Raw genomic sequence first — 25,952 nt, forward strand, 5'->3', positions numbered from 1 at the left:
CTACGCACTTGAAAAAATTTCTATACAGTTCTGTAATGTACTTATTTAATTATTACATATATACATTTTGTAAATTTGTATTTTATTTACAGTTACCCCCTGACATGCATATATATTTGGTTGTAAAATGTTATATGCTGTTCTTGAAATTGAAAAAAAAAATTTTAACTCAGGGTTTTGTCTAAATAAAATATTGAAGCGTCAAGGATATCAGATATTCTAGACTACACGTTGCTTCATGATCACTCTTCACGTTATATAATTTATAGAAAGAACATTAATTGTCTTTCACTATGGTACACTACATGAAAAGTATTAATTGATCAAAGTATTGATTGATACAAATTGATAAGGGAGCACCATGGTAGATACTGAAAGCTTGTCAGACATGGAGAAGTGAATTGATAGAGTGAATTGATGACGGAAATTACATTTTTGGGTAAACTTCTAAGATTTGGGTGAACTTATAACTTATATCGCTATAAGTGAATAGCAGCCACCAAGCCTCTTAAAGTCTCTCAAGTCAAGAATTGTGTGATTTAAGTTATACATATTTAAATATTGTATAAAAGTACTTTCTTATGAATGAGTCACTGAATCATTTGTCACTCGATTTGTTCAAAGCAGTCTATTCATTCAGTAATGAAACACCACTGTGTTGCTTATAAATGCAGAACAGTTGTGCTGTGTATTTGTTTGTAAGTAACTTTGCTGAAGAAAAAGCGCACACACTTCTCTTTCAAAATAGTTTAACATGTCTAAAGTAGCCTAACATTGTCTAAATAAGCTTAAAACTCCTTTTGTATTGACTATAAAATTTGTATTTTGGCTGAACTATCCCTTTAACCATTGTTTAAATTAATTATTACCAGACTCCGTTTCCTCGTTCAACAACACATGGATTTACACCTAAAACTGGAGTGTCGGTTAATATTTTTCTTTTCTTTTAATTTATTTTTTATTTTTTTGCAAGAGCAGGGCAGTACATTCACAATGCTTTTTGCTTAAGATGCTGTAAGGCTGCCAGGTAAAGAAAATAGCTAAAAAGCCAGTGATTTACTATAGTAACTGCCTTCTAACTCATTATAAATGTAAGCAGCCCTGATAATAAACAATACCATTGGCGATATAGCAAACAGCCATCTCTGGAATAGTTTAGTCCTTGAACAGGGAAAAAAGGTGATTTTACGGACAGTTGTAGACAGTTAAAATGTAACATTGTGCCAATAAAGAACTTAGTAACAGTTTACAAGTATAAGGGACTAAATCTAATGCTGCTGTTGGTTTTGTTTAATCCACGATCATGATAATAAAGAACCTCAAGCCAAATTATTTAAAAAATAACGTGTGGTACAGTATACAAACTCAATGATTCATCGTAGAGACCTCTGTCTATTGCACAACCAGGTTTCTGCTCTCAAAGGTGACAAGGCAGATGGGCACGTTTTTGTGCAAATGTTGGACCAAAAAAAGTGTGATATACAACCTAAAAAAGGTTCTTTTTAACAAAAGCAGTGACCATAAATGTGAGAATGCATTTAGACACCATGATAAACCTCTGTTTAAAAAGTCCACAGGTGGTTTATAGTGCTGTGCAGAAAGGAGAGGAGGGGCTTCTACGTTTTAGAGTATAAAGCAGCACCATTTACAGTAATATTATTAAAGTTTCTTTTGCACCTTTATATGTCACAGACTACCTTGAGTGGTGAACGTTGAGGAAGATTGGTATTGTAAATACTTCTCTGTAAATGTTTCATGTGAAACCAGTGCTCAGTCAATGAAAGTCAAGATGTTACAGTGTGACTGAATGATTTCAAGGCCTTTTTGGGGGGAGAGGCTGAATGGATTTTAAATCCTAGCCATGAATGCCTCTTTGACAGTGTCCTTTAATCACAGAACTAGATTCAAAGGGACAGTTCACACTAAACTAAAAATTCTATCATTTGCTCACCCTTCACTTGTTTCAAACCTCGATGAGTTTCTTCTGTTAAACACAAAATAATATATTATGAAGAAATCTACATTCTATTGACTTGATGGTATTTGTTTTTACAATTATAGATGTCAGTGGTAAACGCTCTTTAAAGTATCTTGTTTTGTGTTCATCAGAAGAAAAAAACTCAAAGGTTTGGAAGTACTCGAAAATGTATAAATAGTGAGTAAATTTTAATTTTTGAGTGAACGATCCCTTTAATCTCTGTCAACCACGGAGCTAAAACCAAATCAAAATCTAGAAGCAAAACCTTCATGCACATCCCCAACTGCGACAACATCACGAGGATAAAGATCAACATTTCCGTTGGAAATACAAATGTGGATCATTTCGGTAGAACTGCTTTGCACAATGTTTTAAGCAGTAGTTACTTTGCAAATGAGATTGCAATTTTAATTCCGAATAAAGTCAATGCTAGTCAAGTTTAGAGTCTTTTTTGATTCTGTTTGTGGGAATGATAAAATGATGATGCTGTGACAAGAGTTTTGTGCCAGTGCTTTAGAGCAAATTTTCTGAATAAAAAGTCCTAACTGTGCCTATTCTGAGGCTCAAACTTTGACTTTGTTCAGACATGTAGCAATATCCGACTTTTACTTATCCTTTTGTTGATTGAAACTAAATGACAATTTATTGAAGAACATCTCAATGTTAAAATAAAATAAGTATCACCTTACAAGCGTTTTTTCTTTCAATTATTTAACCATAAAATGTCGAATTTTATGGAGACAATGTCACATTTTATATTGCATTCGTTTGCAAAAATCCCTCACAAAACTGTGTTCTTTTGGGAAAATTAGCATTCTTTTGCATAATTAATAGAGCCGTCTGTCAGGTTCCATAAATTAAAGTAATTTCTTTTCTCCATAGGGAAATATATTTTTAATGATATTTGGTACACCATTAAAGACAGACCTTACACTTAGAAAATGCTTGCGTATATACTTTTTTTTTGTTCTTTCTATAGATACAACTAATTACTTGTATATATAAAAAACAGCAAATTTCAACTTTACTTAAATGTATATAAATAATAGAATATCTCTGGCACTTTTAATTTGATTTTGTCATTAGCATTGCTTCGTGGAATTGTAGTTTCTTCTCCTCAATACAACTATTAAAGGGTTGGTTAACATAAAATTACAACTCTGTCATTAATTACTCAGCTTACTCAATTTCCAAACCTCTTTGTTATGTTTAGAACATAAATTAAAATATTTTAGATGAAATCAGAGAGCTCTTTTATCCTTCATAGACAACAAAGGTCCCGAGATGAATGAACGGAAAACATTCCATGTGATTGGTTTAACTGTAATCATGTCAAGCTCCAAAAACATTTGGAGTTTCGTGTGCTAAAAACTGTAAAAACAACTTTGTTCATCAATGTCTTCTGTCACATTAATTCAGAGTGTGTGTGAGTTAACTACAGGCAATTGGTGTATCTGTCTGCGTACTGCAAGACAGGGGCATAACATGACCGTGCGCAACTTGTAGTAAATTAGAGAGGCATAACTTGCAGTTATCGAGATCTCATTGAACCATTGAGATGTCACAATGAGATGTTGTTGGCAAGATGGCAGAAATACTTAACAGAGAGCATTTTCAGCATTTTTTTCATTAGTTTTCTCCAAAAACATCCACAACTAATTCTTTAGATTTATTGAAAGCCTCCACCAATTGTGACTGTACGTTAATAACTGCAACTTTTGTTTTTATTGTTGGAGTAGGTGTAAACGTTAATAACTGATGGTTGGGTTTAGGGTAGGGGTAGGTGTAAACGTTAATAACTGATGGTTGGGTTTAGGGTTGGGGTAGGTGTAAACGTTAATAACTAATGGTTGGGTTTAGGGTAGGGGTAGGTGTAGACGTTAATAACTGATGGTTAGGGTTTAGGGTTGGGGTAGGTGTAGACGTTAATAACTGATGGTTAGGGTTTAGGGTTGGGGTAGGTGTAGACGTTAATAACTGATGGTTGGGATAAGGGTTGGGGTAGGTGAAGAGGTTAATAACTGATGGTTGGGTTTAGGGTTGGGGTAAGTGTAGACGTTAATAACTGATGGTTGGGTTTAGGATTGGGGTGAGTGTAGAGTTTAATAACTGATGGTTGGGTTTAGGATTGGGGTAGGTTTAGACGTTAATAACTAATGGTTGGGATAAGGGTTGGGGTAGGTGTAGACGGTAATAACTATGATGGTTGGGTTTAGGGTTGGGGAAGGTGTAGACGTTAATAATTATGATGTTTGGGTTAGGGGTTGTGATAAGTGTAGACGTTAATAACTGTGATTGTTGGGTTTAGGATTTAGGTAGGTATAGATGTTAGTAACTGATGGTTGGCTTTAAGTTTGGAGTAGGTATAGACGTTAATAACTGATGGTTGGCTTTAAGTTTGGGGTAGGTATAGACGTTAATAACTGATGGTTAGGTTAAGGGCTGAGGTAGATGTAGATTCTAATAACTGTGAGGGTTGGGTTTAGGGTTGGGGTAAGTTTAGATGTTAATAACTGATGGTTGGGTTAGGGGTTAGGGTAGATGTAAAAGTTATTGACTGTGATGGTTAGGATTATGGTTGGGTAGATGTAGACATTAATAACTGTGAGAGTTGGGTTTAGGGTTGGGGTAGGTATAGATATTAATATCTGATGGTTATGTTAAGGGTGGGGTAGATGTATATGTTAATAACTGTGATGGTTGGGTTTAGGGTTTGGGGTAGGTGTAGAAGTTAATAACTGTGATGGTTGGGTTTAGGATTGGGGTAGGTGTAGAAGTTAATAACTATGATGGTTGGGTTAGGGTTTGGGGTAGATGTAGACGTTAATAACTGTGATGGTTGGGTTTATGATTGGGGTGGGTGTAGAAGTTAATAACTGCGATGGTTGGGTTAGGGTTTGGGGTAGGGGTAGACGTTAATAACTGTGATGGTTGGGTTAGGGTTTGGGGTAGGGGTAGACGTTAATAACTGTGATGGTTGGGTCAGGGGTGGGTGTAGCAGTTAATAACTGTGATGGTTGGATTTGAGTGTGGAGTAGGTGTAAAAGTTAATAATTGTGATGGTTGGGTTAGAGTTTGGGGTAGGTGTAGAAGTTAATAACTTTGATGGTTGGGTTTGGGTTTGGGGTAGGTGTAGAAGTTAATAATTGTGATGGTTGGGTTTAGGATTGGGGTAGGTGTAGAAGTTAATAACTTTGATGGTTGGGTTAGGGTTTGGGGTAGGTGTAGAAGTTAATAACTTTGATGGTTGGGTTAGGGTTTGGGGTAGGTGTAGAAGTTAATAACTGTGATGGTTGGGTCAGGGGTGGGTGTAGCAGTTAATAACTGTGATGGTTGGATTTGAGTGTGGAGTAGGTGTAAAAGTTAATAATTGTGATGGTTGGGTTAGAGTTTGGGGTAGGTGTAGAAGTTAATAACTTTGATGGTTGGGTTTGGGTTTGGGGTAGGTGTAGAAGTTAATAATTGTGATGGTTGGGTTTAGGATTGGGGTAGGTGTAGAAGTTAATAACTTTGATGGTTGGGTTAGGGTTTGGGGTAGGTGTAGAAGTTAATAACTTTGATGGTTGGGTTAGGGTTTGGGGTAGGTGTAGAAGTTAATAACTGTGATGGTTGGGTTAGGGTTTGTAGTAGGTGTAGAAGTTAATAACTGTGATGGTTGGGTTTGAGTGTGGAGTAGGTGTAGATGTTAATAACTGATGCGTACAGCGGCATCTTGCTGAAAACGTAGATTTAATCTCATTAGAGTCAGCAGCACAACATTTTAGCATCGTAATGCCCATAGTACAAGTGCATCCTGACTTTGAGGTGGATAACATTAGCAAACAAAGTCACTTTTACAGTTTTTTTGGTGCACAAAATCTTTTTTGGAGAATGAGAGAGCTTTTGAATTTCAACTACAACATTGTAATTTGCTTTGCGAATGTGAAAGAAGGTCTGAAGGTGAGTAATTAATAATAGAATTGATATTTCTGGTTGAACTGACCCTTTAAGTACACAGTCATTTATATTTTCCTGATTTTCATACACTTGGAAACATTGCGTCATTTAATCGATTGTAAAAATTTAATCGGATTTGTGTGCAGTGTGAACAAAGCCTTAGTTTTGTCCTCTGAATGAACTGAAACACAAACCAGGTGGCAGTAGCTGCATGTGTCGGAGCTGCACCTCTTCCCGTTGAGCTCTGTTTGAGGCATATATAAACTCACCACTCTTCTCAGCTCAGAGTAGATGATGAACAGGAAGAAAACGCGTAACAGACCAGAGGATGGAGCAGAATGGATGTACCCTGTTGGTGAAGCGTAGCATGTGTGTGTTTCATAAGCGTGTTTGGGCTTCAGGGATGTAGATCTCTATGCTGTCGGCTCGCTCTGTAACGGAGCTCTGACGGAAAGAGGCAGCCCGTTTAGCAGCCAAGAGCCTGCGGCGAGCCTCCTGCCTCTGACGGTCCTGCAGATCCAGCGAACGCTCACGCATGATGGCTCCGCGACCTTTAGGAGGTCTCTTTGTAACAGGAGGCGGCCATTTTCTTTCCTGAGGAGGAGAATAGAGTTTATCATCGTATACTGTTTCTTTGTTTATCTGAAAATAAAGAGGTAATGAACTGAGAAATTAAAATTTACTTAATCTTTTGGCATATAAGAGGTTGTTGTACTATAAAAACCTCTTTTATGTTTCAGAACTCAAAACTTTCTTGTTAATCTAGAATGGTTTCTTAATCCTGGGTCCTCATGACCCACAGCTCTCTACATTTTGTATGTGTCTCTTTTCATGTCAGACATCTCTTTTCATGTCAGAAGTTCCCAGCAAAATGGACTTCACAGGATATTTTATCATGGTTTCAACTTGAAGGAAGCATATACAGTGGGTATGCAAAATATTCAAACCCCCTTGAATTTTTCACTCTTATTGCAGCCATTTGCTAAAAGCATTGGTTAATTTTTTTTCTCAATGTACACGCAGCACCCCATATTGACAGAAAAACACAGAATTGTTGACATTTTTGCAGTTTTATTTAAAAAAAGATAAACTGAAATGTCACATGGTCCTAGGTATTTACAAATTTAGCTGTGACACTCATATAAATGACTCATGTGCTGTCTATTTCTTCTGTTCATCCTTGAGATGATTCTACACCTTCATTTGAGTACTGCTGTGTTTGATCATACTGATTGGACTTGATTAGGAAAGCCACACACATGTCTATATAAGACCTTACAGATCACAATGCATGTCAGAGCAAATGAGAATCATGAGGTCAAAAGAACTGTCTGATAAGCTCAGAGACAGAATTGTGGCAAGGCACAGATCAGGCCAAGATTACAAAGAATTTACATTCTGCTGCACTTAAGGTTTGTATGAGCACAGTGGCCTGCACAATCCTTAAATGGAAGATCTTTGGGATGACCAAAACCCTTCCTAGAACTAGCAGTCCAGCCAAACCGAGCCATCGGGGAAGAAGAACCTTGGTGAGAGAAGTAAAGAAGAACCCAAAGATCACTGTGGCTAAGCTCCAGAGATGCAGTCGGGAGATGAGAGAAAGTTGTAGGAAGTCAATCATCACTGCAGTTTTTAACTGCAGGGACTGGACGACTAGTTGCAATCGAGGGGGAGATGAATAGTACAGGGATATGCTGGATGAAAACCTTCTCTAGAGTGCTCAGGACCTCAGACTGGGCTAAAGGTTTACCTTCTAACAAGACAATGACCCTAAGAACACAGCTAAATAATGTGCAGCTGTGCAGTGGCTTCACAACAATTAAAAGACTGTTCTTGAATGGCCCAGCCAGAGCCCTGACTTAAATTCAATTGAGCATCTCTGAAGACACCTATAAATGGCTTTCCATCAACGCTGTTACCATGCAACCTGACAGAACTGGAGAGAATCTGCAAGGAGGAATAGCAGAGGATCCCCAAATCCAGGTGTGAGAAACTTTCATTTTTTCCAAAAACACTCAAAGCTCTATTAGACCAAAAGGGTGCTGTACTAAATACAGAGTAAAGAGTCTATATAATATAATATAATATAATATAATATAATATAATATAATATAATATAATATAATATAATATAATATAATATAATATATTATTATATATTATTATATTTATAATTTAATATAATACAATATATAATAAAATGTTATATAATAAAATATAATATAATAATATTCATTCATTTATTCATTTTCTTTCTGACTTAGTTCCTTTATTAATTTGCGGTTGCCACAGCGTAATGAACTTATCCAGCATATGTTTTATGCAGTGGATGCCCTTTCAGCTGCAACCCATCTCAGGGAAACTATATAATAATACAATATATAATATTATAAAATAATATAATAGAGGACCATGTAATATTTCAGATTTTATTTTTTTAATAAATCTGCAAAAATGTTAAAAAATCAGTTTTTCTGTCAATATACAGTATGGTGCTATGTGTACATTAATGAGGGGAAAAATGAACTGATGATAATTTTAGCAAATGGCTGCAATATAACAAAAAGTTGAACAATTTAAGGGCGTCTAAATACTTTCCGTAACCACTGTTTCATTCAAATGGCATTTTAGAGTGTAATATGTGAATATATATTATGTTTATTTGTGTCACACTTCACATTTCTCTAGTAATAGTGAAAGTGTCATGGATGGATGGCGTCAAACTCCAGGTGAGTTTTCTTCTGTGTTTGGCATGGCTTCATTGTCATTCAGTCTGACATTATGACTGCTGAGATTCAACAGTGGGACATGAGAGTCCTGTTTGTGCAGTCTGACATACTACAATCATTTAGGATTATTAAAAATTGCACAGTGAGCTGAGCAATTTTACGATAAGCTATTGTGGTTCAAAGTAGATTTTTTATATTTTTGTAGAGAAATTAAAGATCTTTTTTAATAAATCAATTAATATTTGCTTCCTAAGCTAGATATTTTCAGGATATTCACTCCTGTCTTCAATGTCACATAATTTCCATGACTCTCTTACCTTCTTCTCTGGGCTGTCCATTAACCTCCAATCATTGCTCTTGATTTGCTGTAGCTCATCAAACTTGGCAGTGACATCATCAATGGAGAGCTGTAGGAGGTCCCAGAATCCAGCTAGATCCTGAGCCGTGGGCCGGGGCATCGCACTGGGGTCCTGTGCACACACACATACACACACACACACACACACACACACACACACACACACACACACACACACACACACACGCACTTTATATCTCATACAAACAACAGTAAGTTACAACTCTGCTCAGATGTTTACACAACCTTGATCTTACACTGTAAAAAAATTCTGTTTATTAGCAGGTTGCAGATTTCATGACTTACAGTTTTATTTACGGTAGGAATTGTATCATGGGATGTTGAACTCTGCTCTTTCAACTTTTGATAATGAGCATTCAACTGTATGTTTTATTCATTCATTAATTTTCCTCCGTCTTAGTTCCTTATTTATCAGAGGTCACCACAGCAGAACAAATCATTCCAGCCACAACCCAGTACTTGGAAATCTGTGTGTTTTTTCAAGTAACTTTTACTAAATGTAATGTAATGTCTATTTATATAGCGCATTTATTGTGTATGGCCATACACCCAAAGCGCTTTACAATCATGAGGGGTGGGGGGTCTCTCAACAACACCACCAGCGTGCAGCATCCACTAGGATGATGCGATGGCAGCCACAGAACAACGACGTCAGTGCGCTCACCAAACACCAGCTATTGGTAGTGTGGAGAGACAGTGACAAAGCCAATTCAGTGGATGGGGATGGCCATAATCGTAAGGACCGATTGAGGGACTTTGGCCAGGACACTGGGGTTACACCCCTACTCTTTACGAGAAGTGCCATGGGATTTTTAATGACCACAGAGAGTCAGGACCTCGGTTTAACGTCTGATCTGAAAGACGACGCCCACTGACAGTATCGTGTGCCCTTCACTTTTTACTAGGGCATTAGGACTCACACAGACTGCAAGTTGAGCTCGCCCTGCTGGCCTCTCTAACACCACTTCCAACAGCAACCTGGCTTTCCCATGTGGTCTCCCATCCAGGTACTGACTAGGCTTAACCCTGCTTAGCTTTAGTGAGGGACTTGTCTTGGGCTGTAGGGTGAGGAATGAAGTTTAGTGATTTAGTTTTAGTGGTTTTAAATGTTATATAATGTATAATATATAGAGAATTAAGTCTGTAAAATAATAGGCAGTTTAAAAGTACAGGCAGTTTATTACAGGCAGGTATATTGTATCGTAATTTACAACATCAAACCAAACAATATATCTTCAAATTAAACTGTTAAAAAAACAATAAAATAACTTTTTTCAAAATTTAAATATCCAAATTGGGAGAAAGATCAAGGTCCCACAATGCAATTAAGAAGCAAAAATAACTTATAATAATCATAATAATAATTAAAAAAAACATGTATGACAAAATACAGAAAATTGTCCATTTTTTTTTTTAAGTGTGGGTCCATAAAATGAATCGCGTTCTTCCTGGATTCTCATGTTTCCTGGATTCCCACATCCTAACAGCATTCCGCTTAGTGGCCAAGTGAAATCACCAATTTGAGAACAAACTGAGGAAGCCAAGACTATTGATTTGAACAAAAATTGTGAACACTTTACAATAAAATAAAAAGTTGTAAATAACTTTCAGTTTGTGGCACAGAGCGATCATTTAGGAGCCGAGCGAGAAGTATAAACTGCACTAAGTGAAAATGAAACCGAAAGCATGCACATAATTTATATAATCAATTGCATTTTAAAGTTATGATTGCGACAAGCATTTAATATGTTTTTCTTTCATAGCAAACATAAAGGGTTGTGCATGAAAATAAATGTTTAACAGTGTCAGCATAACTATTCTAGCCTATATAATGTTGAGTATAATGCAAGAGGGAATCTGATAATGACAAATGTCTAATTTTACCAGAAGAAAAAAATGGTCTAATAATGTTGTCAATGACAAATTGCAAGCATATGTCTCAAACTTAATTATTCAACATCAGATTTATGAGTATTGTATGCTGAAATTTATACTAAATCTAGCATTTTAATCAACAGTAAATCTACAAATAATTTTATTATTATTTGTTTAGGAATAACACTAATAATAGCCTACTTATATTAACCCTTTTTTACATGAAGAAAATCATGAGAAAAAGTCATGAAATCATGATTTTGATTTTAAGCAAAAAAAAATCGAGATTCTCAGTTTAGCCAGCCAGAATCATGCAGCTCTGTCACACTAGAGTTTAAGCTTGCGAAAATCTGTAGTATAAAACGAAATGATTAGACATTAAAAAAGCGAGTGATTGGTCCATGATAGAGTTCACCAAACTTGAACTTTACAACTCAGCGAACTAAAACACATGAGCTAGCATTTCGAGTCTGACGCATTCACATGCTTATGAATGAAGTTCTATGGGGAGTAAAGTGCAGTGTGACCTCAGCTTAAATGTTAGTTAATGAAAATAAGGTCACTCGTTAGTTAGTTAACTGTGTTAACTCACATTGTATGAACTAATGTTAACAAGGCTGAATTTGGATGTTAATAATCCCTTAGCAAATGTTTAACTGCTGTACAAGTTTTGATCATTTTTAGTTCATGTTGGTAAAAAGTTTAACTAATATTAACTACTGTAAACTAAGTGTAAAGTGTAACCCAAAAATCTATTAGTTAGAGTGCAAAAATGTAATGCTTTGAGCAGTGTGAAATGATGCAGTTAGGCTAGTTATTATTCTGCCTTGTGTTATGGTGATTGTGCAGGACAGATATTATTTATAAATGTATTCATAAGTATTATGTTATTTAACGGTAATATTATTATTGTTATATACATAGACAATTATTATTATTATTGCAAGAGCACAATTTTTTGAGCAAAATCATTTGTTTATTAATAGTTATTATTATTAGTTATGTAATATTATTAGTTATTTACTTGACAAAAGGTGTAATGTAAATTACATAAATACCCTGATCCTAATTAATCACTATACCAAGTGGCACAAATTAATCAAATAAAATAAGTAAACACTAGAGGTCACTGTAATACAATTTCACTTTCAACATGTACTATCCAAACGATGAATTGTGAAAGGCAGACTGTTGCCATCTGCACAATATAGCACAATAAACACCAGTTTTTTTTTTTTTTTTTTAAATTATGAGTAAAATATTATGTACAGTCATGACAAATTTCTAAATAAATATGTAATTGAGATTTTTTTTCTCTCTCTGTCAAACAGCACTTGGGTAAAAAATTTGTCAACGGTGTGTATTTTTTTTTATTTATCTATTCATTTCAGAGGCTCTTTCTTTCAACAATTGCAAACTATACTATAATTGCAGGGCGACACAGTGGCGAAGTAGGTAGTGCTGTAGCCTCACAGCAAGAAGATCGCTGATTCGAGCCTCAGCTGGGTCAGTTGGCGTTTCTGTGTGGAGTTTGCATGTTCTTCTTGCGTTTGCATGGGTTTTTTCCGGGTGCTCCAGTTTCTCCCACAGTCCAAAGACATGTGGTATAGGTGAATTGGGTAAAATTGTCCATAGTATATGAATGTGAATGAGTGTGTGTGCATGTTTCCCAGAAAAGGGTTGCGGCTGGAAGGGCATCCGCTGCGTAAAAGCATGCTGGATAAGTTGGTGGTTCATTCTGCTGTGGCGACCCCGGATTAATAAAGGGACTAAGCCGACAAGAAAATGAATGAATTAATGAATGAAGGAATACTATAGTTGCAAACTTTCAGCTACAGATACATAGATAGATAGACAAACAGACCGTCAGATAGACAGATAGAGAGATAGATAGATAGATAGATAGATAGATAGATAGATAGATAGATAGATAGATAGATAGATAGATAGATAGATAGATAGATAGATAGATAGATAGATAGATAGATAGATAGATAGATAGATAGATAGATAGATATTATTCATTCAGCTAATACTCAAAAATTTAATTCACACATCAACTGAAAAGGCACAGACAAAAAGATTGATCTAAAAAATAATAAGAAATTGTATATATATTTTAATGAAGATATCTAAATGCTAAGCTCTATATTTTTTTCTATAAAATATATTATTTTATATACTGTATTTTTATAAAATATATATTTCACTGCAAATTCTATATTTATATGCAAAAATAACTATACACATTATATTCTGTAAACTCTTGCGAACTAAGAAAGCAAAATTCTACAGCTGCAGCAAGCGCAATCATATTATGCAGCACTGTTGCAGTACCTAGTTACCAAGCTGTGGACTGTTTTCAGGTGCAGCCATGGTATCAAGTTCCTTGATTATTATGCCAGAATGAGAGAATTGTTCCTAACTTTTTCCGCCACTCATAGTATTCTGTTACACATTGTAACAGAAGTGTCTAGCTTTAAATAAGAAAATTGTCTCATTTTATTTTATTTTTTTTTTCAGTGAGAAGCTAATGGTCTAATCCGATTCAATGAATTAGGCTAAACTGAGCTAAAAGTGCTTCCACCAGAAACAGAGATTGGCCGAATGGATTAAAAAATGATAAAACTCAACTGTTTAATTCCAGGGAAGTTATTAAAAAAAGTGTACTGTTTCTTTAATTATTATATATTTGGATATTAATCAAGTCTTGATAACATTATAAGTGGACCTCAAAGAATAGAACCAAAAAAATAAATAAAAATAAACGCAGATGTAGAACCTTTGAACGATAGACTGAACCATTTCTCAGTTATAAAGAAAACATCTGCTTTAGTTATTCCGGCTACATCTCCTCCTCTTTGTTTACAATGTTAAGCTGAACTGTTCAGTCAGTTGGAAAGCTCATAGAGAAGACAAGCTGGTCTCTGCCTGTCCCTGCAAATGTATTACAACATCCATCATTTCACAGTCTCCAGAGAGAGAGAGAGAGAGATCCAGACACAATCACTGTCCACTAAACAAACCCTTTAAAGTGTCATTCAACCCACCAAACACCAATTAACGTCAAGAGCTTTTACTCTAACACAGCTTGATACTGGTTAAAGCTTTTTTTTTTCAGGCTAAAATTATAGTTAGTGAAGCTGACTTGGCAACTAATCTGTGTAATTGAGTCAACTAGACCAACAAAACCTATTTAAACAATATTTTACAACGAAACAAGGCTGGATATGTTTAGTTAGCAAAAAATATTCAATACACACTGTAGAAAAATATCTGTACATTTTTCGTAAGCTTGCGACTTTTTTACAATAATTAATGGTTTTAAATTTTATTATGGCATTATATTTTGATGTTAAAAGGTTATATAAATTTTAATTTGTTGATGTTTTTAATAGTATGAAGTCATATATTGTCTTTAATTCTGTTGTAAAATATGGTACAAAAGCCTTTAACTGTAAACTGGCAGTATGTTTTCTGTTATTTTACAGATTTAATTCTATGTTTATTATTTCTTTTACAATATATTGTTTCAAACTACTAATATGTCAATAAAAGTCACTTTCGAACTGTGAACTGTAAAAGTTTAAAGCAGATAAAGCAGACCTCAATGTCCCATAATATAAATCATAACTTTAAATAAAACCCTGAGAATCACAAAATATCTGTTAATTAATGGACATTTTTTTCAGTGTATGTATACTTTCTCACATTTCATTTGTAAATTAATATTAGGCCCTGGACCACAAAACCAGTCAATGGCAAAAAGAAAAAGAAAAAGAAATGATAAAAGTTTGTACGATTGATTTTCTTTTTTCTAAAACATAATTTGCATGTTAACTAAAGCTCATGTTCCATTAAGATATTTTGCAAATGTCCTGCTGTAAATATAGGCTATCAAACCTACACTTCTGATTAGTAATTTGCATTGCTAAGCACTTTATTTAGACTACTTTAAAGGCGAAGGTTTTTGTACACTCACATTACAGATACTCATATAATAATAATAATAATAATAATAATAATAATAATAATAATAATAATAATAATAATAATAATAATAATAATAATAATATCTTGGGCTACTATTATCCTATCTTTTTAACCCACACATCATCTTTCAATCTCAATTCTACATAAATGACTCATAAATGTCATAAATGACAATTTTTAGGAACAACAAATCATCATTTCTAATTTTACCAAAATAAAATATAATTATGCCTTGATTTTTAATTATTTAATTAGGACAGTAAGGTCTGGCTTTAATTAGACAAAAGTCTTGTCACTTAACTTAACATAAATATAACCAGTAGAATATAAAGTCATGCTGCAGTGGAAAAAGAGTTGTTATTGTGTATCCCACATCTGGCTTTACTGTGTTTTATACTCAACTGTTTTTATTTCAAAATGTATGGGATACTTGTATTTTTGAAAATCTATCAAATAAAATAAAATTCAATTCAATCCTTGCAGGACTCCCAGAGTTCATAAAGATTCTTTAAATTCATTTCAATGCCTCCTCCTCCATCTTACCCCAGATATGCTCAATAATGTTCATTTCTGGTGACTGGGCTGGCCAAACCTGGAGCACCTTATTTGCTTTCAGGAACGTTGATGTGGAGGCTGAAGTATGAGAAGGAGTGCTATCCTGCGGAAGAATTTGCTCTCTCCTGTGGTTTTTAATGTAACGGGCAGCACAAATGTCTTGATACCTCAAGTTGTTAATGTTGCCATCCACTCTGCAGATCTCTCACATGCCCCCCTCCTGAATGTAACCCTAAACCATTATTTTTTTCTTGACTGATTTCTGTGAGAATTTTGGGTCCATGTGGGTCCCAATGTGGGTGGAAAAATCTACCTTCTGCTGTTTCTAAATGGTCAACTAGAAGTCAAGTTATTATTTAATGATCTTACAGCTGAGATTGATGACAAGACTTTTGTCAGGCAGAGTATATCCTGATTTGTAAGGTGAAAAGGTATTATGTTCTGTATAAATATTGTTATGCAAATACAACAACATGCAATCTAATATTTAATCTTACATTGCTTGCTTCTTTTATTTATATTTTTTGGTGTAAACACTCTTTTTTGATAAGATGTATGTCAAGAGGCATGCTGCATCCTTCATGACAGAACTGGTCCATAATTGATGCATGTCAAGAGGCAAAAAGGAGCATTAATGTACTGTTTATCTCATGGGGATCACAGAAATGCCACATACCAGATTTTGCTGACACAGCCAGTAAAACTGCTGGAATTTTTGGGACATGAGGAGGTGAGCACTGCCCACAGCACTCCGGATCTTCCCGAGAACTGCAAAACAATATAAGGTTTAAAACAATGATACATACACAGCAAAGATCAAAATTTGAGAACAATAAATACTTTCCAGATTTTTATTCATATATAAATTTAATCTAACAGCTGTTCACATATTTTATGAGTTTTACATGTCCTGAACAGTATAAAACCAATCAAATTTAAAGATCACTTTTAGATCCTCCCAGTTATCAGTGTTAATCTGATAACTTGTGGTAACTTCTTATATGATTAGCCCTGTTTAAGAGGCAGCTAAAATTTGCAGTTGTCACTAGTTACATCAATTTTTGTCTGAATAAATAGAAGCTCATCGCAGAACAGTTAACATGAGCTAAAAACAGAGTAAATAAATATATATATATATATATATATATATATATATATATATATATATATATATATATATATATATATATATATATATATATATTTATATTCAGTTGAATACAGAATTATTTGCCCCACTTTGAATTTGTTTTATTTCTACAAATATTTCCCAAATTATGTTTGACAGAGCAAAGAAATTTTCACAGTATGTCTGATAATATTTTTTTCTTTTTGAGAAAGTCTTATGGTTTTATTTCGGCTTGAGTAAAAGAGTTTTTAATTATTTAAATGCCATTGTAAGGTCAATTTTTTTTGCCTTTTTAAGCTATATATTTTTGATACTCAACAGAACAAACCATCATTATACAACAACTTACCCAATTACCCAAACCTGCCTAGTTAACCTAATTAACCTAATTAAGCCTTTAAATGTCCCTTGAAGCTGTATAGAAGTGTCTTGAAAAAATATCTAGTAAAATATTATTTACTGTCATCATGGCAAAGATAAAAAAAACAGTTTAGTAGAAATGAGTTATTAAAACTAGAATGTTTAGAAATGTGTTGAAAAATTCTTCTGTTCGTTAAAAAAATTGAGGAAAAAATAAACATTAATTTTGACTTCAACTATTTATAATATATAATATTTAATATTATATATTTATAACACTAAGATTAATGAGCATACAGCCAGTACAGCCAGTGGTTTTACATGCTTCAATATCCATTTCTCGAATTATGTGTAGCCTACTGCATCAACATTGCACTGCACAAGTGCCCTAGAGACCTCAACTTTGATTTTCAGTACACAGGCTCATTGGAAATACATGTCTCCACCAAAAGGATTGCAAAAAATAAAAAATAAACAAATAAATAAAAAGTGCTAAAAATAAATTCTACAGACAGTAAAACAATGTGTGCTCTTTTAACAATTCCTCAAGCAAATCCATAAAGACTTGCTTTCACACTAGTATCTCAAAGTTATCTCAAACACTTTTTTACATAGAGCAAGTCTTGTAAATGAATAGAATTTGTAAACTAAAAAAAAAAAATATTCCTGAGGGACGTTTAGACAATAGAAATTTACTTTTGACACTGTTTCAATTAACTAAAACTTCTATGTTAAGCACAATCAATGCTAATGCCAAAAAAACAAAAAACAAAACAAAAAATTTAAATCATCAATTTGAAACTGCCATGAAAAGTGTAATGTATGAAAGTGCAAAAAATGTTGCTGTAGCTAAATATTTTTTTTATGAGCCTAGGTTGTAAACTAGTTAAGAGCAGCTATGGGATTGTTTTGTTTATATTCATCATCTGTTTTTGGTTGTCCTGCACACTCACTTTCCTCTGACAGGTCGTGCTCCTCTGCTTCTCTCTCCATGTCTTTACACCATCCCTCCAATCGTTTGGTTTCACTGTGCAGAAGCTGCATGAACCAGCTGCCGTCGCGGCGGAGCGGAGACACACGGCCCGACTCAGCTGCTTCATGAGCAGGTTCCACCAGCCAGGGTTCGGGCTGCGGGCTGGGCGGCCCGCTGGAGGGCCGGTAGTCCTCACGATAACTAAAGAGACCCTGTGTGCGTACAGTCCGAACCACATTGTACTGTGTAGGTGTACTGGGTTCAGAATGTCTCTGAAAACCTCCAAACTGCAAACTCTTGTCTTCGGTTGAAGGAAAACCCTCCATTTCCAAATCTGCCTGAACTGCCGTCGTCACACTGTTAGACCGTTTAAAGCGTCCAAGTCTGAAAGTGAACAGAATGACAATATTAACAAACAGTTTATGTGCTTACACTCAGAAAAGTGCAATTCATATATATCCATCTCTTCACAATCTTGTTTTATATTGGCTCAAGAAATTCAAATTGATGCTGAGTTTAAGTCCTCCTGGGATGCTTGTACTTAATCGCAAGTAGCCATGTAGTAAGCAGGATAAAGTACCTCCAGGCAGTTGTTATCACAGAATAATCCCAGACAGGCTTATTGGTGACCTGATGTGAAAGGGAGCACTGTTATATAAGACTAAAGGACATTATTCTGTGAAAACAACTGTCTGGGTGTACTTTATTGTACTGTATATATTTATATATATATATATATATATATATATATATATATATATATATATATATATATATATATATATATATATATATATATATAGCAAGTATTTGGTTTTAGGTGGTCTCCTTGTCAAGTTCATCTCAGATAGTCAAGCTTGTGTTCAGCAAGTCTTTTAACTGACCACCAGCTAATTATGGTCTCAACCCATCTAGTATAAAGATGCTAACAAAAGGTTAAAACATAGCAGTACATAAAAACCATGTCAAGAACAGTGCGAAAGCTCTAAAAATCATGCTAACCACTTGTTAAAACATGCTAGCAGCGTGCTAAACTGTAAATATTTTTAAAAACATTTCAGCATGTGACATCTTGAAGAGCTACTGATTTTAAAAGGTATTAACATGTTTAGTTCTGTAAATGAAATGTCCTGTACTGTATATAATGGATCAATAAACTTACCTCTTCTCGTCCTCTACCTGGATGCCCACAGAATGATACTGCGGGAGACCTTTACTATCTGTCTCAGAATCTGTGGCAGCTTCCACCTAAAGGAAGAAAAAGCAAAAGAAGATATTAAGTGATGAAAAGTCAGAAGGAGAATGTATAAATCTACAATACTACTGAGCATCTGAGGTTAACCGAAGAGAAGAGATAGCTGCAAGCTGCAATTATGCGGCCAAGAACATCACTGAGATCATGTACACTGCATTAAGCCTGATCCAGTTAAATAAATCACTATAATTTTCATACCAATTACTTCAAAAATCAGAATTCATCACATTTTTCCAAGAAATTTTCCTGCAAACTCGGTTACCGTGTTGAATTTAATTTTGATAAAACCCAAGTTCTTTATTTTGAAACCACTAGCTAAAGAAGTTCCCATGTAACTTCACAGCAAGGCAAATGAAAAATGAAGAGTTTCTTACTCCCTTCCAACGCAGAAAATAACATCACTGGTTCCAACAACATGAAAGCTGTGTTAATGTAGTTTTACTTACTACCTTACAAATTGACAATTTCACCAAAAAATGTTAAGATTTCACTTAAAAAAAAACATACACATGTATTTGACAGTACACACAAAAGTGTATTTCCATAAGCAAAAAAGAATAATTTGTGCCAAAAGTATTTAAAGGCACAGTATGTAATTTTTGCCACTAGAGGGCAAGTATTAACAACAAACAAAGGCTAATTTGATGATACCATAAGTGTAGATTCATGTGAGTTGTGGTCTTCGTTACATTCTACAGAAATTATGCTTATGGATGAGCTTAAGTATTCAATACAATATTAGTAAAGCTTTTTTGGGGTTTTCCTGTTTTCCATAAAACCAAACAAGAAATCGAGAATGTGTGATGTCATTAGCATGAACACACAAAACATAGTCTGTGTCAATTAAAGTTGCTTATTTTTCTGGATTTGAACATTTGGGATAATGCCACATAAGTCAGAAAAACATATAAAACTTTTTTTTGTCTTTTTGCGATATTTTTGTGGGAAAAAAACCCACATATTGAGTCGTAAACTACAACCCTAATTCCAGAAAAATTAGGACAATTTTTGGACCCACTTTATATTAAGCGTCGCTTATTCCTGTGAACTTACATGGTAACTGGAGGTGTAAGTAGTATGTAACTACAGTGTACAGTGTGTACACGTTGGTACATAGTATTTACTTGTGTAATATTGGTGTAACTACACACATGTAACAACACAATAAAATGTGTAAGTTCAAATGTGTAAAAGGACATTAATAACAAAATCTTTGATAAATACCCCAAACTGATCAAATTGAAAAGGAATACATAATACCTTTACTGGGGTAATTTTTTTAAGGCAATCTGTGCCTCAACTTCACTTCTTACTGTAATTTGTGTTCTTCACCCAGCAATGAATATAAGTGCCAGAGCAATATACTTACACCATAATGTAATATTGCTACAGTTATACAATGTCCTGCGGGTAATGTAGACACATTAGGACAGACCCAGATGAGAAAACAACAGCTCAGAGGCACATATGAGCCTTTTATTAAAGAGCTGTCATTTCCCAGACACTCTGTTATCTGAAGCAATTTACTGTAACACTTACTGTAAGGAAAACCCCTAAAGCTGTTCGCTCAAGAGCCCAATGAATGAAGACAGAGTAAGCAGTTACAGTTCACCATACTTTTCCAGACTGTAACCAATCATTGAAAACAGGGTTTATTGCGAAGCGTAAGGTTTTTTTTTTATATAAAATATTCACCTTCCTTTGATTCTTTTTTTTGGGGGGATGCTTAATAAACGTTGGCAGTGACAGCTAGTCTTTTTAAAATCCAGACTAATGAGACTCTGTAAGTTGCATCATGAACATAGTGATGAATTTTAAGCAAGTTCAAAGGAGTTCAAACCTCCTTCCTCTGGAGGTTTATGACTTATTGATGCACTTTCTGTCTGTAAACATAGAAGTCTTTCGTCTTTCATTTCATAAAAGTCAATTCACTTAAAAGTGTCAGTAATGCTCTTAATTCATCCCCACTCAAAAAGTGGGAGAATCCAATACTACAATTGTTTGAAGTACCTGTAACTAAGATGATTATATTTTATCATTATCTGCCTTTTACATCTTTATGAAACATGGTTACACTGCAGGCCTGTAGTCAGGGGGTGGTGGTGGGGGTTTGGGGTTCGGGTGGTTCAAAAAACCCACCCCCCTCTGATAAAAGGTCCTGAATTTGTCCCATACATGAGCTCGTTTGTCTTATTTTGACTGCTATGCCATCATAAATTGCAAAAGTAACCCACCAAATGTAAACAATTCTAGTTCAACTGTGCAAAAAAAAAAAAAATATATATATATATATAGAATCTGACACAAGTGAAGTCATCTTTTACTACAAGTAATTCTGAATCTTAGACCTTATTCTTCAAAGAAAAAAATAATAAAGCACCAAAAGTAACTCATATTAAAGGCTATTTTTGCCATTGATGAACTATAAAAATGTTTTTTTCTTTATTGTAAGTATTTAGCAAATGTTTTGGTACATCAAAAAGTGTGGTTATGATGACCATCTGACAAGCTATTCCTGCTAAAAATAGTGCTTAAAATGTCACTAAAATGTGGTACTTAAACCTCCTAATTAAACAGAAAATAAGATGAATAACTGCAAAAAGGTCTACTTTTTGAAAAAAAGAACCACCCTTTTCACCAGGCTGGCAACAGGGCTGTACTGTAAAAAGCGATTAGTTGACTTTACTTTTAAAATGTGGGCACACTCATTGCCTTTGAAGTGATTAGTTGACTTTACTTTTAAAATGTGGGCACACTCATTGCCTTTGAAGTGATTAGTTGACTTTACTTTTAAAGTGAGTTTACCCATTGCCTTTGAAGTGATTTGTTGACTTTTAAAATGTGAGCAAACCCATAGACTTTAAAGTGATTAGTTGACTTTACTATAAAGTGAGTAAACCTATTTCTTTTAAAGGGGTGGTCCACCACTGGGGTGGTGTATTGTAGCTGTGTGGATATAAACAGCATCTCAAGCTCAAAGTTCAATGCAAAAGGAGATCTTAGTTTTTATAGAGTTAGCTTAGCAAAGCCTACAATGAACAAATTTTGGGGACTAAAAAAAAAATACTTCCAGCCCTTGTGAGATCACAAAGGTTCTTTTACCGCGCACACACACTGCGCAGCTAATGGCCGTGGCCAGAGGCGATGTAACGTAGCAGAGATGGAGTTAAAAATGCGTCTAAACGCTGCTATTTCCAAAGAGCTTTGTCTGTTTCTGTATTTGGGCTTCCAAAGGACACGACACCAAGACAGAAGTGCTTACAGTTCAATATTAATTATGTTCCAGGGAATTATAAAATACATAGCAAGCATGATATGACAAAACAGCTCCAGAATCTCTCCCAGTTCGGTGCTGGATTCGGTTAAAATCTCCTCAACGCAGAAGCTGTGAACTACAACCTGTAAAAGTGTTTTTATTTGTTAAAATTGATCATGACATGTACAGTGTCTATCGTTAACGGTATGCTGTAGCAACAATGTAAACAATGGGAAATGCTGATTTGCACCACAAACGATTTAGCTACAAATTCATATTTATCAGTCAAACTTCACCAGTGCGTTCGTGTCTCTCTATGTGTGTGCATGACTTTGCTTTCATTCTCTTTAGGCAGCTTTTGCATGCGTTTTACATCTCAGATAATGAAGTCGCAAAAGATATGTGGATGATTCATATTACTTACACCGGCATATTCTGGATATATGTGAAAGATGTCGTGTAACGTGTTGAGTTAAAAAAAAATACAGGACAGCTCTCCTAACTCGTGTAGCAGCAGAAAAATAAACCAAGGCTCACACAGGTCCCATCACACATCTTGTGCTTTATTCTTCTGTCACAATATAATATAGAAAATATTTTAATCGAAGCATCAGAGAAAAAGAAAGTCCTGCGCACATGCGCTTGTAACAGAAAGTTCACACATTCACACACACACACAAGGATGAGGTCTCTTAAAGGAGCCGCACCCCATTTTTACTTGTTATATACACTTGTCAGATTTTATTTTAGACAGCAGGCACGAGGTTGACTGACAGGTTTACACAGCAAAAAAGCATGCGCTTGTACTGGCGTGACGTGGAGCCAATCTGCGAATTGCATTACATAATGACAGAGACCAATCAGAGTGACTTGACAGGCCTTTACTCAACTAGGAAATATATTATCAGTCGTTTGTATGTTAGCTGAAAAGCTGTGTATATTCAAAGTTAGATTTATGAAAAAAATAACATGATTTCCTTCAAGTAAAACATGAGCACACATTGTTTTGCATCTTATAAACACAACCAGGCCTTAAAATTTCATTCTGGACCACCCTTTAAAATTGTTCTGTATTTTTGTATTTGTTTTGGATGCAGTGACAAAGTCACATATTTTGCCAAACAGATGCACAAGTTTTGACACTCATAAACTATCATAAAAGTCCTCGTGGGACATCTTTTATAAACTATGACAATTCACATTCATTGAAAAGTAAGAGTAATTAATAAATTCATATTTCTTCAGTTTCACGCTCAGGCACGCTTTGCGTTCACACAAGATGTGTACCTGTTCCAACCAGGCCAGGGCCACCCAACCGAACCATGCCCAGATGTGATTCGGAGCACTTACACTTGTCAAACAGACCGGGAAATGGGGCTCAAATGCACCCAGGCATAGTTCGGAGAGTCTAGATAAAAATGTTTATCGTTGAATACTATAGACTTATGAGTTAGTATTACTCTGAAGTGCTTCTCAAATATTTAATTATGCTATCATTGCCAATGTCTTGAATTGACTTCCCAGGGAATGGTAGAACTTAGAGCAATATATGTAAAAATATATATTAATCTTAAGCTCTGGATCAACTCATCATATGATCTGGATGTGAAAACAGGTATAATTTTCTCGTGCTTCATCATATATAAAATCAAATGAATTTGTTAGATGAGCAGTTTAACGGTCGGGTGGTTTGAGTTCTAGATTTAGCTAAATAAGTTAATTCAGCCTTTGTGGATTTGATTGCTAATGATAGCTTTATGGATGTCATATTCTCTTCATCTCCACAGCTGTGCACTGCGGTTGCTTGTTGGTCTGCTGTGTGAACAAGCCCACAGAGAGAAGCGGCATCATTAATCTTTGTTGTTCAGGGTCAATCTGCAATCTCATCTTCTCTGCCACAGAATCTGGCTATATGAGGAGTCTTTGTGTGCACTTTCTGGGTGGGTGACTCACAGTCTGAATGCCGCTGGCTATTTTTGGATTGGAGGCGAGACGCAAGTCAATGAGTTCACAAAGAGGCAGTGTCAGTTTTTATGACAATAAGGTGTAGTGGTGGAAATTGTGATTCTTTGAAGGAATTGGATCATTTTTAGTTGGTTCGCCAAAATAAATTGTCATATTCATTCACTGATATGTTCATTGGCCACTTTTTTACATTTCATAAATAAGCCAGAAGGTGATGAAAAACTGTAACTTTAGAGGCGGTCATTTTGACCATTTTTAAATTTGACAATTTAGTAACTTTTATTAAACCGATATAACTATAATTCATTGTAAGTCATTCTATGTCAGCAAATTATGGTTGTTTGGTGTCTAACAGCACATTTCTTTTGGTAAGTCTAATCCCTAAGCTCTAATCCTTACAAAACTGTCACTCCAGAGGGTAAACCTTTTGAAAGGATTAGGGCAAATGGAAGACCATGCTGTCAATCCCTCTGTCCTGACATCTTTTCCTTGTGTCCCTCTCCCACTTCCGGAAGTGGTGAAGTTAGGACATAAGGAAAGGAACAGAGGATGCACAAATAGGAATTGAGAAGCACTCAATAGATTGTGTGAACAACAATGATGCTTTTACGAAATAATTTGCTAACAGATTACTAAAAAGGAGGCTCACCTGTATCCCGATGGAAGATCGTGGAGTCTTGAGGTATTCCTCTGCTTTGGACACCAGGATGGCCTTGTCACAGGTCTGGACTGAGCTGTAGCTCCCTGCAGATGTGAGGCGTTTAGAAGCGGACTCCATTGCAAGAGTCACAGCTTTAGCGCTGTCCAGGCTGTCGGTGGAGTTGTATATGACCCGACCAAGGCTGTCCTGTGCCCAGATTGTGCCACGCGGCAGCCGACTCTCATGATAGGCATCTTGCGTTGATTCTGTGCTGCTCTGGGCTGTAACGGAAATCACCGGCTTAGTGGTGGATCGAGGAGGGACAGGTGGAGGAGTCTTCTTGTAGTCTGGTGTATATGTTACTGTCGCTATGAAAACAAACAAATCAACAGTATGTTAGATTTCAAAGAAAATTAAGCATTATCAGAAGTATGGGTAGATTTGGAACCTTTTGATTTTAAAGAGTACCCTGGCTATCAAGACTGAAATATTTAGACAAAACACAACATATTTACATTATTCAAAAAAAGTCCATTTATTTTGTACCATCGAGCATCACCATTATTTTCGATGATGTAACCTGGTTGCTCACCCTCTGGTGGCGTTCCTATTGTAATCACAGCACAACTGGTGATACAAAATGCTCATATGATGCCACATTTGCTTTTTGTTGTAATTTACAGTCAAAGGGATATTGGTTTTAATTTTTGTTGATTTTTCCCCTACAATGAGTTACATTACAACAATAAATGCTTCCAGATATCGAATAAAATCTATGTTGTAAATTTACAGTAAGAACTCAACAATCAAAGATGTCGTTGTGGGTAGCTGGCATGGTTTGGGGCTCCTATGTACTTGTATTGTTGTATTGTTGTTTGTTTGTTTGTTGTGTTATAAATAATTTTATTCCAATTAGTTTTATTAGGAAA

At 35.2% G+C, this 25,952-nt stretch overlaps 1 protein-coding gene across 1 annotated transcript in view; it reads right to left on the reverse strand.

Annotated features, from left to right (window-relative positions):
• Positions 1-950: 950 nt before the first annotated feature.
• LOC110437706 (disks large-associated protein 2-like) overlaps positions 951-25,952 on the reverse strand; it is a 64,620-nt gene continuing 39,618 nt past the window's right edge. Inside the window, exons 2-7 of the mRNA XM_021468606.3 lie at positions 25,033-25,391; positions 19,070-19,155; positions 17,888-18,291; positions 16,122-16,213; positions 8,961-9,113; positions 951-6,508 (exon numbers count right to left, since the gene is read on the reverse strand). Coding sequence (XP_021324281.1) covers positions 6,293-6,508; positions 8,961-9,113; positions 16,122-16,213; positions 17,888-18,291; positions 19,070-19,155; positions 25,033-25,391 — 1,310 coding nt within the window. The 3' untranslated portion in view covers positions 951-6,292. The remainder of the gene's footprint in view (positions 6,509-8,960; positions 9,114-16,121; positions 16,214-17,887; positions 18,292-19,069; positions 19,156-25,032; positions 25,392-25,952) is intronic.

This window comes from Danio rerio, chromosome 20 (assembly GCF_049306965.1).
Source record: "Danio rerio strain Tuebingen ecotype United States chromosome 20, GRCz12tu, whole genome shotgun sequence".
NCBI lineage: Eukaryota > Metazoa > Chordata > Actinopteri > Cypriniformes > Danionidae > Danio > Danio rerio.